The 18,419-nt window shown below is 36.6% G+C and overlaps 1 protein-coding gene across 16 annotated transcripts in view; it reads left to right on the forward strand.

The window, feature by feature from the left end:
* Rbp6 (RNA-binding protein 6) overlaps positions 1 to 18,419 on the forward strand; it is a 406,618-nt gene that overhangs the window by 383,043 nt on the left and 5,156 nt on the right. For 6 of the 16 annotated variants that reach the window (XM_069136327.1, XM_069136328.1, XM_069136332.1 and 3 more), the window contains 5 exons: positions 4,792 to 4,884; positions 10,662 to 10,763; positions 11,883 to 11,948; positions 14,342 to 14,628; positions 17,911 to 17,975. In XM_069136327.1, coding sequence (XP_068992428.1) covers positions 4,792 to 4,884; positions 10,662 to 10,763; positions 11,883 to 11,948; positions 14,342 to 14,628; positions 17,911 to 17,952 — 590 coding nt within the window. In that variant the 3' untranslated portion in view covers positions 17,953 to 17,975. Of the gene's footprint in view, positions 1 to 4,791; positions 4,885 to 10,661; positions 10,764 to 11,882; positions 11,949 to 14,341; positions 14,629 to 17,652; positions 17,842 to 17,910; positions 17,976 to 18,419 lie in introns of all 16 variants that reach the window. The other 10 variants (XM_046625954.2, XM_046625956.2, XR_011177226.1 and 7 more) reach the window with 9 other exon arrangements.

Consider the following 18,419-nt stretch of genomic DNA (forward strand, 5'->3'; position numbering starts at 1 on the left):
TAAAATGTATACGCCTGGTATATAGATATATATGATGTGTAAAAACATGTAAATAATCGATGTTCATGAGTAGTAAAGGAAAAAAATGTTCACAGACGCATGGCTGGCAAACTCGGTGGTCCTTCGTCCGGCAAAACGTCGTCTGCCTCTACCCCCATTCCATTAGAAGCCGAAATGTAGAGCGATTTGTACTTGAGCCGATACTCGATATGACGATACAAAGATACTGTGCGTAATACGATAGGTATATACACACAATGGAAAGCGAAAAAACAAATAAAAGGAAATAGAAAGAAAAATTAAATCGAATGTGAAGAAACGTGAGGGTGAAATATTTCGTAGAAATCGGAAACGGTCTCGTGGTATAAAAATCATATTACATATAAACATACCGAAACTGCATACACACATACATACATACATACATACACAATTATTATGCCTGTTTAAAATTTGATAACATCACACGTCCAGACGCTCGTCCGAATCTAAAATGCCCGGTGATTGAAGCTAGGCTACGAGTTCCAACGCTCAGATAATGTAATTATGTAATTATGTAGGGCTTTATTGCTTACAGTTTTAAGAACATTTTAGAATTTTTTTCCTTGAAATTGATAACAAAATAGCGACATGGCGCATATAATTAGCGAACGACTCCTAACTCGAACGCTTTTGCGGTGGCGCATCTTCTGACATCACTGTCCAACCTGTAACGGATGGAAAAATTTTTTTTTGAAGTCAAAGGACTCTTTCGGATTCGAGTTCGTAGATCAAATATATCCGATTGTGAACAAAAAATTGTTCGAAGTATTTTTGAATCGAAATTCAAAAATGTAGCCATCAAATCGAGTTCATAAACAAGTTTTAAAGATCGTGTCAGAATCCCAAGAAATTTTAAGAAGATTGTAAAATTTTCTTAAAAATGTAAATAATAAATCTCTCAAACTCAAATTGCTCCAAATGTTTTCCAATGAGAAAAAAAAACTCAAAAATAGGTGCGATCCTAGATCGTCCTTCTGTACCCCCTCCACCCTTAAAGTGAAGAGCGTGGCGAACTCGTGAAAAGCTCGTCGCACCGGGCCGAGGTTCAAATTGTATCTGAAAGTTAGGAAGCGAGAAAAAAATAAAAAGGTGAATTAATGGAGGGACACGCGTATTTCTACTGTACTGTAGTTACTGTGACAAAACGATTCTGTGAACTTTGATACGCAATAGCGACGTGAAAAAAGACTCGCCTGTTATGTTATACAATTGTTATCATCCCTAATCGTATAAATACGTAGACGTATTATACTCGCGGAGGTATAAATTTACGACGGAACTTCATTAATTACATAACCTACAATTATAGACGTACCCATAACGTACGATAATAATTGTCAAGAATTTTAAACATTCTGTAGTTGTTGGATCGTAGATGTTCAAAAATCGTAGTGCGTTGTGTGTAACTTTGTAAAAGCTACACACCTTTAATCGAAACTATTAGGTTAGGTATAATTAGGTATAATACACCATGTATCGTTAGGCGTTTGTAAAACGGGTCAACTTTTTGCGTCGTTTCGGCCTCGATTCGCAATTTTCAAGCTTATTGATTCGTCGCGTTTCTTGGAAATCGTGGTTTTCATCGACAGACTCAAATTGTTTGCCCGATTTTAAAACCTATCCGATCCTCAGCGATGTTAATGCTATTTCGTAGAATATACTTACACGACTATTAGGGCCTCCGCCAGATTAGGTTGTCCATGTACTTTAACAATAACCAGACTACTGCTAATACCGCATATATAGTATAACCAAATTCTGAAAAAAAAAAAAAAAACAAACAAAAACTAGAATCAAATACAAAAAAGAAAAAAAACAAAGAAAGAACCGCCCATCGTCATTGCAAGAAGAGCTTTTTCTCCCCCGTATATATACGTTCGTATATGAATGTTTAATATGTTATACACATATATTATACATAATGATACACCGATCCAATCAATAATTATTCGTTCGCAATGTCAAGTTCAAATCGAATTCGCAAAATAAAAGACAAAAAAAAAAAAAAACTGTGATCAGATTTCCGCGTGGTTTATAAGTTAACAACGTTGTGTAATTCGTCAATTTGTTATTTAATCAATTCAATTTTATTATATATATTATATATACTTGAAGGAATCGTGGAAAGTGATCGTGAGAAAATTTGGGGGAAATGAAACAATTTATTTCGTGACGAAGAAAAAAAAAGAATCGATATTCAATTATAATTCATATTTTATTACTTATAAGTACGATAACGATTCGCGTTAAAATATGCAGCGTCGTATATTATTTATATATAATATATAAATAATTTTTACTTATTTACACGTACCTATATTGCAATTCCTTTCGACGACGACGAAAGTGAATAAGAAAGGGGGGAAAAAAAAGGAAAATAATTACGTGAAAAAAGACAAACGAAACTATCTGTCCTGAGCTTACATTTGTTATATTACCACACCATGCTTAACGATATCCTATCTATTATAATATTTTTATGCACGTCTATAGATCGTTCGCGTTAACTTTTGTCCAGATTAATTGTTTATTTGTTTATTCTTACTTTTAAAATTTTATTTCTCGTCAGGCAGGAATTGCGCGATTACGGTTGCCACTTTCCTCTTTCGCGTCTTCTTTCTTTCCCCTTATTTTCGCACCGTTTGGGTTGAAAATCATGCGGTTGAATAATAATGTTACAGATAATTTAAACTCGGTATAAAATTAACAATATTGATTCAAATCACGATCTCGATTATCATCTATCTTTGTTCCATCATCGTGCATATAAACGTTAACGCTTTCGATCTGTAGTTCAATTGTTGCTATTCGTATAAGATTGTTTATATATACATATAATAATCGCTGTGATTGCATGTGCGTTTGAACGCGTTCGCACGTCCGTCGCCGGTTCGATTCGTTAGAAAGGGAAGACACAGGAAGAATGTATGTTGTAAAGCGATTTTCGATTCTTTATACAGCTTCTCTGGATAATTGATCGTTCCAATAATTGGAAAGTTTGAATCTGTTTAAGTTGAATCGATCGATTCGTTTGTAAAAAATAAATAATAACCTCAAAACTTGTTCCTTTTTTAACAACCGATTCCGGGAAAGGCGCTGCAACGCGATTGGTTATAAGGACTTGCGGTTTTGTTGTCAACGTAAAGAATCGTCAAAAATTACAAATATGAGATGAAGAGTAAAAGAGAAAAACGAAACCTCGAGGCGCGAGTTTTGTAAAACGATAGTATTTAATCGTTGAACACTCATACAAATAAGTAAATGAATAAATAAATAAATGAATAAATAAATGATGATGATGATGATGATATTATGTCCTTCAGAGATAATCTGAACAAAATATAAGTTAATTGCTATTCATATAAATATATATGTATACAACACATAAAAGTAAACACAATTATCGATATATATGTACATACATGCATACACACGCGCTCTCACACACGAATACACACATAAATACGATAAACACAAACCGGCGTGTATGCACGTCGTACAATTACGAAATAAGGATTATTAATAATGAATGTCTTATGTAATAAATAAACTATCACGAAACAGCACAAGTTTTAGAAAATTTATGAAAATACGGTAATAATTTTCGTTCTTTGTTTTTCGATAAATTTTTCAAACACTTCTTCATCTTCCAATTTTTCGCCTCATCGACTTATTTTCTCTTTCGACTTGTCAGCAGACCGGCCGTTGCCAGTATACGTAGGTAGATGTCATCCCCGATGCATACAACGAGTCGTTGAAATTGTCATCGATTTTTCACCCCCACTTTTGAACAGCCAATTTACATTACATGTAACATATAATCACACGATAACTCGCTTTCACCGCGGACGTTGTTACGTAATACATAAATATGTATAGACGGCCATTATTCCGCGCCTATTATATACTGCTTTTACTATGAGCTAGCCGTCAACCTAACGTCTGACGTCAGTTCGATATGCATGCCTGGGTTATACAAATCGATGCCGGGTTCACAGGTATACATGTAAAGCGTGCAATGCGGTACACCCGTTATAAGTATGACATATACGTATAAGCATCGTAACTACACTGTTGGAAATAACTTATGTTTTTTTATTTATTTATTTATTTATTTTGAAATCAAGCCATTTCGCGAATGCAAGGAATTCAGTCAATTACAATTGATAGATTTTTAAAAGGGTTAATCGCCCTGCTTCTTCAGATTTTCAAGTGCTTCGACTTTGCGGTGAGACTTTGAAAAAATACCAATTAGAATAGTCTTATTTTTATCTCAGACTCAGTCGTACCGCAATCGTGGCTTTACCTGGCTAATATTTCGCGGTCGTATCGACAACAGCTACGTATTCGAGGCTGAATTGAAAATGGGAGAGGAAAGTAGAGGATTTATGGTCGTTGGTACCGCCGGATGTCACCAGGCGTCGCAAGTCGCCGAGCGTCGCTCTCGCGAGAAATGTTTCAGCACTCTTCACAACCTCCGCGAAGTAGAACTTGTTTCTTTTTCCAACAATGTAAGAACGATGTGGTTGAAATCGGCGAGACCGATTGCACTGTTTCGTGTTTGTGAATTTTAGTTGTTTAAAATAAGAAAAGAAATTTGCAAATTTGAAGGTATTAAAAATATTCGCAACAAGACAATGTTTTTTTTTTTTTTTTGTTTTTTTTTGCCAAATAGAAAGTTAGAAACATGAAACGAAAGGGGGAAGACGACGTTATACTATATATATGGTTGGTCTTGACTTCTGGTAGGAACGCTAGTGTACCGTGCGGTGAGTCCGCGCCTGAACGGCCTGAACCCTGCGCGAATGAATCGGGTGGCCGTCAGCCCAGCCGGCTGTTCCGGTAAGCTTTTTTGTCAACCTGAATCGAAATCAACTATTTATTTACCTGGCTGCAGTGCCCTAGCTCTTAGGTAATTTTTCCATCCTCATTTTCTTTCCTCTTGTCGTTCTTCCACCTTTTTCACCGTATGCTGGTCGTGTAGGTACTTACATACGTTAATTTACACATGTAACGCGAGCACGTCTCACGCGTCTTTTCCGCACGCAAAGCAACCGTTTCTACGACGTTCGGGCGAGTCTGCGAATGCGCACGCGCGGAGTATTCGAATCTGGTATTTTTCCTACCCCGCGCATGCGCTGTCGCGAGCAAATCCGACGTTGCGCGACCCTAACCTCAATTTCGTTGCTTCGTGAAAAGACGCGTAACATAATCGCGTTATGTAAATAATCCTGTTCAACAAGATGGCGACGGTCTTTTCGCCTCGCGTATTTTCAATATACGACGTCGTATTGCAAACTTACGCTCGGCCCGAAAAGACCGAGCTTACCTTCTTGTTAAACTATACATATACATTTATTAATCATCCCGTAAATCATAATTGACCATGCGTTGTATAGGTATAATTACGTTCCTCTGCCACTTAATTGCAGCGTAACTATATTCATAAAATTCGTTTACGCATTGGTAGGATGTTTTAAATATTAATACATATAATACTGCTGTAGACCTAGAAGCTTCGTACTTTCAATCGCACACAAACACACACACAGACGCACACGCCAATATCTGCGTAACTAGATATTTTAGGGGAGAAAAGAAATTCTCAGTTATTTATATTATCATTATAAATTATTGTTATTAGTATTACACCGTTGAAGAGATGTTGAATTTATCGAGAGTAACAAGGTATAGACAAAAGTATAATATTTGTACAACGTGACCAAATTAGCACCTTTTTTTTTTGCGCAACGTTGTAGGTCTAAAAAAATGCGATAAACCGGTTGAAACAAAGCTGCTTTTCTTCTTCGGTCTTATTGATTTCTCCGCTCTAGGCAGACTCGTTAATGTGTCAAAGTGTGAGATTGAATCACTTCGGTATCTCGATTTGTCAAAGGAGAAAAAGAAAAAAAGAGACAAAGGAAAAGAAAATTGCCACGTAAGAAGCGATACGAGCAATTCGTCGTTTTTTCGTTTCGACAAGAAAGCGGGTTTCTTACTTTTTACCTTCAGATCCGATGCGTAATTCGGCAAATCGCTGTATGCAGAGAATTTTCTCACGGCTTATGATTTTTCGCATCTCTTGTAGGATGACAAATTTACTTGTGCTTTTTTTTTTTTTTTTTCCTCTCGTACAATCCTCGCGCGCAAATTCTCGTGATATCCATAAGAATTCCATCCGAGAGGCAGAATTTTTTATCTCATCAATCATTCCATTGAAATTTTACTTGTAAAATATTTGCCCCGTCTTTGATAATACACAGGTTTTGTGTTACAGAAAGACAAAAAGTAAAAAAGCGAATAGTGCTGATTTTTCCCCGAAAAACGCTTCGATATTTTGATGCCAAAAAAAGAGAGGCAAAAAAACAAAAAAAAAAAAAAAAAAAAAAACACGAACAATGTGATCCTTTTACAACGCGTTGCAATTTTCTGCAAGCCCGTTATAATATTAATAACATAACAGCAATACACTCGCATCAAATCTTATTTCAAATTCTTTCCACAATAATTAGACAGAGACGAAATTTGGCTAAATTTTTTTCTTTCCTCCAATCGGATGAGAAGAATAATTATGTAATTCTGATATAATTGTAACGAAAAGTGAAATAATTCAGCAGTAAATAGATTTAATATTTATACACGTATATTATATATTCCCGGTATCTTAACGACGAGACTTATCGTTAGGGAGGTTCGAGTTTTCAAATTCACAACTATTTAATTTCGTCCAAGTTATTGTCTCCCGCGAGTTGACGTTCAGGACGACGGTAGGTGGGGAAGGAAAGGCGGGAGGGGGGGGGGTTAATCACGAATATAATTAGTGATTTAATTGAAAGATAGTATCTCGCCGCCTTGGCCGTGTACACAGGTATACGTATAAACATCTTACAGAGCATATAAACCCAGGCGGAATGATGCCAAACGCGAAAATCCACCTCACTCGAGACAAGTTTAAATTACTTTTTATCGGCAAATTATACGGCAAACAAACAATTAGTTGGATCATCGTTTGTAGGAAATAGGTGAGAAAAGATGTACACTTTAAAACGCGAAAGTTTCGTTGCGTATTATTAACCCGATATCATTTGAAATATTTATTGTTATACGTGAGTTGGATAAATCTTATTGCGCTATGTTATATGAAAATGAAGAAAAATCCGAGTAGAGTTTTTTTTATTGAATTTCCAATCTCGCCGCTTAGCTTTTCTCCATACTTTACGGGTATACCTCTGTTACGTATTTATATCGTAAATACACACATATATACATATATATATAGAAAGTTTAGAATAGCGTGTTCGTGACAGTAAAGTATCATACGCAACATGCACACATCCGTACACATGCATAGGTATATCATATATGCATATACATAATTATTGGTAACACTTGACGCATACTGTATGTTGTTGATATTGTTATTATATTATAACTACAATGTAAATTTCACATAGGTACGTACATCACGTCCTTGTATCATGCCGTATATGTAATTATTATTATATTATATAATGGTGTTTTGGAGATGACTGCCTAGCTCATAGTAAATGGTATTTTCGAAATCATAATCAACTAAACGATAACCCGACCACATCGGCGACTCATTTATAAATTCCACCGTTATCGACATTATTTTTTTTTTCTTTACTTTAAAAATTCATCTTTTTTTGGGTAATTTTCCGGTTACGTTCGCAAGTAAATATGCGACGAAGAGAAGAAAAGGAGAAAAAAAAAAAAAAAACAAGATCGCAAGCTTCGGGGTCGTTTTTGGTTTCTCTTCTTCTTTTTTTTTTTTTATCCCAAACTTTTTCATTTTTCGTCTCTCTTTCTTCTTTCATTCACCTTATCAGAGGTACAAAAAGTAATAGATACGTAGAAAACGAAAGAGAAGAAGAAATAACGGAGCGCGGAAGATCTAGAACGAAGATGACATCACCCTGGGGGCGAGTAACCTACATCTATTCATTTATGAACCTAATGTGTCGCTTTAGAGAAAATTCACACATAGCGTTATAGGTACATACATACGTGTAAAAGGTGTTATACATATTGAATAGATTTATAGACACGGCGCTGAAAAGTTTTCGCCAAGCTTGAAAGATTTTGTGTGCATTTTATGCGACAGGATTTTTCAAAATGACCGAATTAACTGTTTCGATTGATCGTTTTCGATCCTTGGAATATGCGATTATAAAAATTTATTCTCGTGAGGAAAATTTGAAGAAAAATAAATATACGGAATCACGTCCTCAGCCTGGCGAAAACTGGAACTCGTGTACATTAGGAGAGATAAATATATATATTATATCGAGTGATAGAAAAATCGTTTACTTTTAAGTATGTAGAATTTAGTTAGGTATTTAAATTCGATTTAGTCCTGGCTATAGTATAATATTACAGTATGTAGTGATATTATAGTGTAGGCGATATATTTATACTTTTTTAATCAACCGAATAATTGGGTGTATAAATATTGATAGTAAATTAGTCGGTATTATACACGCGTATAGTTTAAGTTGCCTATATGCGGTAAAGCACATATTTATATACCATGTAACGATTGTTTAATCACGTGTTTACAGCGCTGCATATTTTGCAGTATCGTTAAAAAAAAAAGAAGAAACAGTTGAACGACACGTGCGAAAAAGATTTAGAGAAATTAGATTTCAGAGAAAAAGTTTCATTCACGCGGTTGAAACGTTGAATAAAACTGCAATGAAAAAACGCCACGATAATCTATCGATCATATTCGATATTCCGATCCTTATTAGAAATTCGCTGAAATGTGATTTATGTTCGTTTGAAGCGAACGAAACTTCTTCTTGCTAAATTTTTTTCTTTTTTGCTGTTTCCTCCTAGACATTTCAAATTTTCTAACAATCGGTCGATTATTTTCTTCAACTAAATTCGTATCAATAGTGTATGATAGAATTAGTCGTAGAACATCTTATGTACATATACATCGTATAGTCATTTCCGTAGTTTAATACCCGTACAATGTCTCTCCATGTGTGTATATATAATATACATATAGGTATATACAAATAACTATCTTATAAAATATAACAAAAAAAAAACAAAGATATTTTCTTATACGCGAGATACCGAGGAATATCGTTTTACGTCGTGATTGTTGTTCGTATTGCCGTTATTGTTATTATTATTGTTAATACTATTATTATTATTATTTATGTTTTTTACGAATTATCGTTTTTATTATAATTATATATGTACACATTGCACATTGTTGAACATACACGAATTACACATAATATACAATATATAGTGACGCTAAACCAGATAATATTTATGGTATACGTACGAACGTTTTAAACAGTTTTACAGAGTAAATTAGGCATAGGCATATATATATATATATATGTATACATTTATATATATATATATATATATATATATATATATGTATGTATAGAATAGACGTGATTAACGGATTACGCATTGTACAATCGATTCGTAGTTTCAAATTTGGTAGCCTAGACAGTTGTTTGTTTCCTTTTTTATTTAATCGTGGCGGAGAAAAGAGAAGAAGAAAAAAAAAATATCCATTATTCATTTAATCGTCCGTAGATTAGGAATTGAATTTTTATCATCAATATTATTATTATCATTATATGTTATATCGCTGCTATTCTCCTGTGTCTTGGGTTTCATCATTTCGTTAAATCATAATAATTGTGATGGTTAATAATAGTTATTAGATCGTTCCACATATGAATAATAGTTATTGTGTGTCTCGTACGATAAACTAGTCGACTTGGATGATACAATAGATCGTGACTTTTAACCCTGTAATGACCATTGTTATACACGGTTATCTATAAAATTACCGCCTGACCGATATCAACGATATCGTTCGTTTCAAATTATCGCACTCTATTGAACTGCTATTTCCGACCAAATAGAAAAAAAAAAATCAGCGGTCATTAAATAACTTGAAGATTACTGAAAATCGCCGACGTAATAATATTCCCATTCCTGAATTGACAAAAAAATTGCCTTTCTCATATACCAACAACATACGCATTATATGTATGTACAAATAATTGGCGTCGAATAGAATATTTTACCTGCGGTTGAAAAAATACGCTCTTTTTACGTGTGATACGTCCAACGTGTTGCTTTCCGCAAGTTAAGCTTACGTACGGCAAAATAGGAAAAAAAAAAAAAAAAAACGGCAATTTTATTCCTTTTCCGTTATTTGTAATGTAGAAATTTTATACACCGTTACATTAAAATTTCTAAACCGATGCAATATTGGCAATATTATACGCAATTCCTTTAAAACCTTGTCGCTCGTTTCGAAAAAAATTTCAACGCGTAATCGATAGCGAATTTTCCTCACCGTCGAACAATTCTTCAGCCTCAAGGGCGCCATTTTGGCCTCTCGCACACAAACGACGCGAATTCATTTTTTGTGACATTATTTTCATCCCCTCTGTTGATAAATTTGACTGTAAATTTTCGTCCTCAAGAGACACGATTCGTAATAATTTTTTTTTTTTTTATCTTCTTTACCCCGCATACAATAAAATTTCACACATGACCCAATTTTCAGATTATTTTCTTTCAGTTTTATTATATTTTTTATAACGTATCAGGGCTGCCCGTGTACTACCCCGGAAGCGGAAGTGACGGTGTGGGCCGCGCGTATTCGGAGGCGACGATGCAACACGTTCAACAAAATCTCCAGCGTAAGAAATGTATGGGAATCTCGTACACATATTATATAATATGATACGATATATTCTCTGCATAGTTTTCTTTTCACCTATTCATAATATACGTAAAATATTATTTCCATACGTAATCAGCTTTAATCGGTCGATCCCAAACATTGTATGTTGATAAACTATTGCACCTCGTGGCAAGCGATCGATGCATTAACATCGCGTTGAAACGTCGGTAAAATTCATCAATACCCCCATATTATTATTATTCATTTATATGAGCGAACCGTCAAATCGCACATCGCGCATTTTTCGTCAAACCGGAACAAACACGAAAATACGAAAAGCTTGCCTCGGCACAATTTGTACAAATAATTCTCCGCGGGCCCGGTGTTATACCGCTTTTATTCGCAAATATCCATTGAGTAACGATAATAATAATAATAATAACAACAGCAATGATAACAGCGGTAACGATAATACCATTTTTTTCATTATTCGGCGTATGAACTAGGTTGTTGATTTTTTTATATGTTTTTTCTCATTTTTTTTTTTACTTTTTTCCTTGATATTTCTCCGGTTCGTTCCATTTATCGTCTTCGTTTTACCGCAACACGATGTTGAAAAAATTGTCGAGTGGTTATCAAATTGAATATAAAAAAAAAAAACTACCCAAAGTTTGTTCATTAAATGTGTTTCCAAACCGATTGAACCAAACTAATGCATAACTTTTGAATACTCGTATACTGCAAACGCATGGGTTGAATCTTGAAGCAAGAAAAAAATGGCAAACAATTTGTTTAAGCGATCGTGCGATATTTGACGCAATTATTTTTAACAGCGTTGCGTCGGTTTTATTTTAGTTTTTTTTTTTCTTTTTTTTTTTCTTCGGATATAGCGATAATTACGGATGCATAAAAATTCCGAAAGCAACACTTTGGAAACGAAACAACTTGCGGATCTTGAAGAGATGAAAAAAAAGTTTTCGAATCAATCTTCACACCCCTAAAACTATATCGATCGTTACAACGATTATTGTGCGTATTGTGATAACCTGCGAGTCAACCCTGCATTATACATTCGTGTAAATTACACAAAGCTATTATATTAATCTGCGTAGAATAGTTGCATCATTTGAATTTTCTGTTTCAGTGGATCTGACCAACGGGCAGTTAACACCCAACAACAATACGCCGCTACTTACGCAAGCGCTTTCTGGTACGTCAAGTTATGAATTAAAGTTCGATTACCTTGAATCATTACATTAAATATCATTTCGCAGACAAAAAGGAAATGTTCTATGGTGGATATCGATAACGAATGAAATATTGTTAAAATTACAAGATAATCTGTCGTACAAGTATAATAATTATTTACGAGTTTAATTATACTTGTCGATATTAATTTCTTTTCATTACTTCGACATTGCGTGTGTTCGTTTACTTTATTACTGCTCGTCGGACAAACGACAAAGATTGACATCGATTTATTGTTGCAGCAGAAAAACATTTCGTATATATTTTTAATTTACTATAGCGAAGAAGAATGTTAAGACGTTCTAGATTGTCTGGTTACAATTACGAAACATGTTTGATTTTCGGTTAAGATGAATGTTTTGTTTTTTTTTTAAAGTCCAGGACTTTTGTTGAACAAAAGACTTTGCCTTCGTTTTTTGCAATTTCAATACAAAATATGGTATTAATAACGTTCGTAAGCTACGAACATCTCTCGATGTGTACAAGAATTTAATAGAAAATACTACGAATAGTAAACGAAAGCTCGGATACCGTTCCGTTATTTCAAACCGGTTCAAAGTAAAGAATTGATAAAAGAATGTGATTTTCGTGCTCGGTGTCACGTGTCTAAAAAAAACATGAGCCGTTATCTTGCGGCGGGAAATTTAAATTCGTATGTAATGTATTTTTTTTTTTTTTTTTTCAACCCCCTTTTACCAATCTCGGGGGATAATTCTCGTCTCCGATTATTATTCCCTGTATAAAAGGGCGGGTAAAAAACACTCGGCGAAATTATATCGGTACACGGCGTGTCGGGTTACGGAGGAAGTAAAAAGTTTTTGAGCCGGGTCCGAATCGCCGTATATATAATATATATTGAGGGGAGGAAAAGGCGACGTCGTCTCTCCCATCTTCGGCGCCTCGATCCTCCTCATCCTCCTCATCCTCCTCATCCACAGCCCAGTTTTCTTTTCCCCGCCGTCCGCAATCTCCTCTCAAATAAATCAAACTTTTGAATCGCGCACCATCCCCTTTTCCACCCCATCCGCAATGGCTGCAGCAACGGCAGCGGCGGCACGATGCCCGGGAGAAAAGTTTCTAACAGTTCGCCATTGTCGAGAGTTTAAAAGCTGAATAGGTTTTAGATTGTCTGTTGCGCCAACTTCCTTTGTCGTCGGCCGTATTCCTCCCCCTTCCAACCACCTTCGGTCGTGTCTTGACTCGCTAGTCGACCTAACCCCGTTTCGATAATAACTTTGCGAAAATCCCGGGCTTTGCCCCGCGGAACCCTTTTTTACTCCCCTCCTTGACTTACGTTTCATTTTTTCTTCTTCTTCTTCTTCTTCGAAATTTACAATTTTATTTCTTTTTGTTAATATGTTATTACTTTGGCCTCATTTTTACTACGTAATGTCTCTGCGATAAATAACAAATCTAGTTATACTTCCATATGTTCTATATGTAATAATTTTATGTTTGCGCGATGATAAGACGATGTTCAATCTTTGCTTGTCCGAAGAAATGTATTAAACTATAAAGAAAAAGATTCGAAGTTGCCTTTTTCATACTATCAACAACTAGACTATTTTTGTAACAACAAATCTATACCCGTTTTAGTACATACTTTTACAGTACATAAGTGTAAGAGACGCGTATATGTATTAGGTTTTCTCAGTGAATTGGTCAATGTTACATAAAAAGGATTTGTTAAATTTTACCGAATATGTCGAAGAAATAATGTTTCTTCGAGACCGAACAAAAATCGTCGGTCACAACGATCATTTGTCTTATCAAGTGAAACAAACCTCTTTTTTTTTTTTCTTGGCTCGAGAAAATATTTTATATTCGACGTATTTGATCGGGATGTTTCGTGAATTGAATACATCTTTTTTGCAATTTCTTGCCGGTGGGTTAAAAATTGTTTTGGAGTAATGACGACGATCGTTGATAATCGCGTTGCAATCTCTTGAAAGTTGAAAACGAATCGCGCACGCGCGAGTTTTATCGGCTCTTCGCGCAGGCTGGCCATCCCGAGTTTCAGCCGTCAAACTCTCTCTGCCGGCGATGTGGTTCCTACGAATTTTCGAGGTTAGAATCTCAAATAATTGAGCTGCCGACTCGGAAAGGTTTGGGAAGCATTTGTTGCATGCTTATGCTCTTTGAAAATTCAAACGTACACATTTTGTTGCGTACGTTGGCTCCCCTGCGTCGCAGACAAGAATGTATCGCTGCGGGAAAATTTCGCCGACCAACGAGATCGAATTATTTGGCGCATGCGCGGTTGATTTTCAAGTTTCAAGAGATCGTCCCGGTAGATGTATGTATATGTCAAATCAATCGGTTAAAAATTTCCGCCGCTTAACTGACTTCACGAAGGATTTGTTCCAGTGATGAACAACTACCAGGCGGCAGCGCAGGCCGGATTTCCGCCGGCGTCGCCGCACGGAGCCGCGGGTCACGGGGGACCTCAAAACCGCTCCTTCCCGGCCGCAAATTCGCCAGGACCGATCGACATGTACAGTTCGAGCGCGGCGGCCGCGGCCGCGGCCGCAGCGGCGGACAGCGCGGTGGCCAGCTACGTTCAGGCCGCGGCGAGCCCGCAACCGCCGACGACCGCGTTTCCCGCAATCGCGGTCTCCCGCGCCCCGCTCAACTACAGCCCCGTAAGTCTGCCACCTCCCTCGAAAAAATCCACCAACACCTGTACCTAATCACGTACACGGAAACGCAAACAAACTTGCCTGCATTGCGATTTTAACGATTGTCGATTCGTCTCGTTTCTCTCTCTTTTTTTAATTTCTTTTCTTTTTTTTTCTTCTCGCGATTTTTGCAAATATTCAATTTGCAAAACTTGATTCGCAGAGATCGATCATTCGAAATTCGATTTCCCGAAGTTGAGAGGAACCGCAAGCGAAATTCTAGCCTTACGACGCGTGTACGGAGTGATTCGATTGAAACTACGAGAATGGGTGGAGCTCGGTTGGTGAATTTAGGGCCCTACCCCTCGGACAGGGGTTTGTATGTTTATACAAATTTCACTCTTCTTCGTTGGAACATGACAATTTTGAAAATAGCGAAGATTTTGCCGGAATTGTTTTTCTACGTGGGACATCATTTCTTATTCAAAAGCATGTACGAAAATAAATCAACGTATCTAGAATTTCACTCGCGAGTCCGCTTGATTAGTGACACGCAATTTGCAGAAATTATCTTGCAACGTTTTATGATTCGAAATTCTATTGACCGAACTTGATTTGCTAATTTCAATACTCAAAGTTTAATCCGCGTAACTTGGTTTGCAATATCTAGTTATGCACTAAATTTTATTCGCATAATTCGGTTTGCAAGATTGGATTTTCCGAACTTGATTCCTTGGGCTCGATCACTGAAAGTTTGATTTCCAGAAGTTAATTAGCGATATTCAATTTCCAGAAATTAATTTGCAAGGTTTGATGTTTCGAAATTGAATTTCCTGAACTTGACTCGCGAATCTCGGTACACAAAGTTTGATCCGCGGAATTTAATTCTTAAAGTTCAACGTGGGAAATTTCATTCGTGGTACTTAATGCGCAAAGTTTCACACCCAGATTTCGATTTTTGAAAACTTTACCTGCAGAGTTTGAAAATCGAAAAATTGATTGGCAAAACTAGATATTGCAAATCGTGTAAAAACAAAAAGGTTCAACTCGTGGATCTTGATAAGTTGAATACTACAAAAAATTAACTAATTTCGCAACTTGATTTGCAAATCTCAATGAAAAATCGGATTTTCGCATTCAGACGTTACACTTTTTTCATTACTCAGCACACACGTAATCGTACACCTTAATTAAACGTATATCACTCTCTAACCGAACAGGGTGGCCGAAAAAAAATCGACGTTGATTGAAACCTGACCAATTTACTTCGAATCTTTTTGATCCTGTTAAAATGTTACGCACACTTTTAAAAGAATCCCTGAAAATCGTCTTTTTATATAATACAGAAATACCCGTGTGCCTGAATCTTATTTCGTTCACCCTGTTCGTCTTATCGCAATATTCAGCAGCAGTTGACAAATCGCTGCACAGCACATTGCCGATTGTTCCCAGAGCATGATAATTAATAACCGAACAATCGACAAAGTGCAAGCGAACATATCCAAGGCGGCGGAAACACGTGCTCTTTCAACGAATCACGCCATATGTAGCAGTACACGTATATTAACTACGTCGGAGAATAATGGAGGGGAAAATAAAAAATCCGACAAGTCTGGAAAGCGCACGAATTTCCGATTGCTTTTCACCGTATATCTCTCAGAGCTTTGCGTGCCCTGCACTAAACTCTGTAATCCGTCAAGCTTCTTCCCGATGTATACATATGTACATATTGTATAATTACAAGAAGTTCAACTACTCGGTGGTGCTTTTTTCCTTCTGTCAAAGGATGCAAAGTAAAGATTTGAAAAATTCGATCGATCGATCGATCGTATTATGAGAATTCGCAAATCCGAGAAGACTAGTTTGAAATTTGGCGTACAAGGGGGAATTTTTATTTTCAAAAACGTTGAACGAGTGAATGACCAACGTTCGCAACAAAAAAAAAATGTCAGCCAAGATTTAGAAATTTATTTGAATTTCGAGTGGTGCAGAGTTTACTGTGAACAGCTGCCGCGTTAAAGCCTCGATGAAATATGGTTTACATGTATCGTGTATGATACCATTCAGGGTGGTCCTTAAAATGGTCATTTTTGAATTCCGACCGGCGTGTCCCCCAAAATCGGCTCCGGATAATTCAAAAATAATTCCCTTATTTTTTCGCATCTTTATCTCGACTCAACTCAACAAAATTCAAAATGGCGAATCCAGTGTGGTGGAGCGACGTCCAAAAAGTCGTTTGATTTCGATAAAACTCTGTACTCGGGGGTTTCTGAGACTGCTGATTACGAGACTGAACTCGAAATTACGAAATGAAAAAGGGTGGATCCTATATGGCAATGTGAAGTGTATTTTCGGGTTTTGGATCCGCCATTTGACTTTTACAAATTTTGAGTTCAGATTCGTAATCAGCGACCCGCAAAACCTTGCTCTACCAAATTTTATCTAAGTCCGTTGAGTAGGTTTGACGTGAAAATTTATAAAATTTAAAATATCGGGGAATTATTTTTAAATTATACGGAGTCGATTTTTCAGGGCGCGTCGATCAAAATTCTCAAATGATCTTTTTAAGGGCAACTCTAAATTATACATGGTGTACATACAGAGTGAATTCCTAACGACTGCACGGTCCGTTATCAGGCAAAATTTAATGCGCATGCGCTACGATTCGAGAGCGACCGTTTGCCAGGGTTACCAACCGTCTTAAATCTAACCTCAAAAATTTTGACAGTCGTCGCTGGAAGATGTAACCAAAACCGAAAACAGTAAAAACTTTTCAGGTCGCATTCGTGAAAATTTATGAGGTTCGTTTTAGCAAACGACGGACCAATCGGTCTAGTCGTTAGGAATTCGCTCTGTACGTACAGTAAATAATAACCTATATATACATACGACACTCCAATGATACAGAGACATATGTAACAGAGTATAGAGATAATTAGCTTGATGTTATAATTAATAGGATTGATGGTACAACTTTATTTAATTTGTATAACCTTTTTTTGAAACAATTTTTTTTTTTATTTTATTTTTCTACCGGCAATTTCCTAGATGATGTTTACCGCAGTTTTAGAATCGCCACTTTGGTAGCGCTCACAGCAGCCGGCCACATTATTGTGCCCCGAAATTTCGAGGGTAAAATTACACCGCGATATAAATACGGGCATAAAGTTGATCGCACGACGCTTTTTACGTGAATTACAACGCGGGGGATATAATTGTGGGAAAGAAAATACTCGGGTTGGTAGAGTCGACGTGGTTCTGACGTGTGGGAAAACGCTGATGGGAAATTGTTTCCTCTGTTTGCAGGGTCCTCTGATACCAGCGGCGTTCACTAACGGCTACCATTGAGCCTTGTTAAGACCTAACAACAGGTGTGTATTATACCGGTCTCATTTTTCTTTATCCCGATCCCTCCCGACTGTCGACCAAGAGCGAGAGGAGAAAAAAAAACAACGACAGCAACGATAAATCGACTCCGATCCTCTGGCGATGGCCACGAAGCTTAGAGTGGCGATCGATGCATCGGTTGATCGAACGCGACTCGATTGATACCGGTAATAATTGATCGATTGATCCGTGAAACCAAAATTTCGTTAATTTCAGTACGCGGTCCTAACAGCGGAAAAGTTATTACGCGATTTACAATTTCGTTCGAAATATTCTTCGATTCCAGGTGGGAGTACTGATTTGTAGGTATTTCGCTTGTAGTATCGAATAGGTATCTTGGTAAGGGAGACAACGATAATGATTGATACTGCATCGCGTCGTTCGTGGGAGTAAAAAACAAAAACCGTTTGCGGGGGAAAAAAAATCGA

Source organism: Neodiprion pinetum, chromosome 5, assembly GCF_021155775.2.
Source record: "Neodiprion pinetum isolate iyNeoPine1 chromosome 5, iyNeoPine1.2, whole genome shotgun sequence".
Classification (NCBI taxonomy): Eukaryota; Metazoa; Arthropoda; class Insecta; order Hymenoptera; family Diprionidae; genus Neodiprion; species Neodiprion pinetum.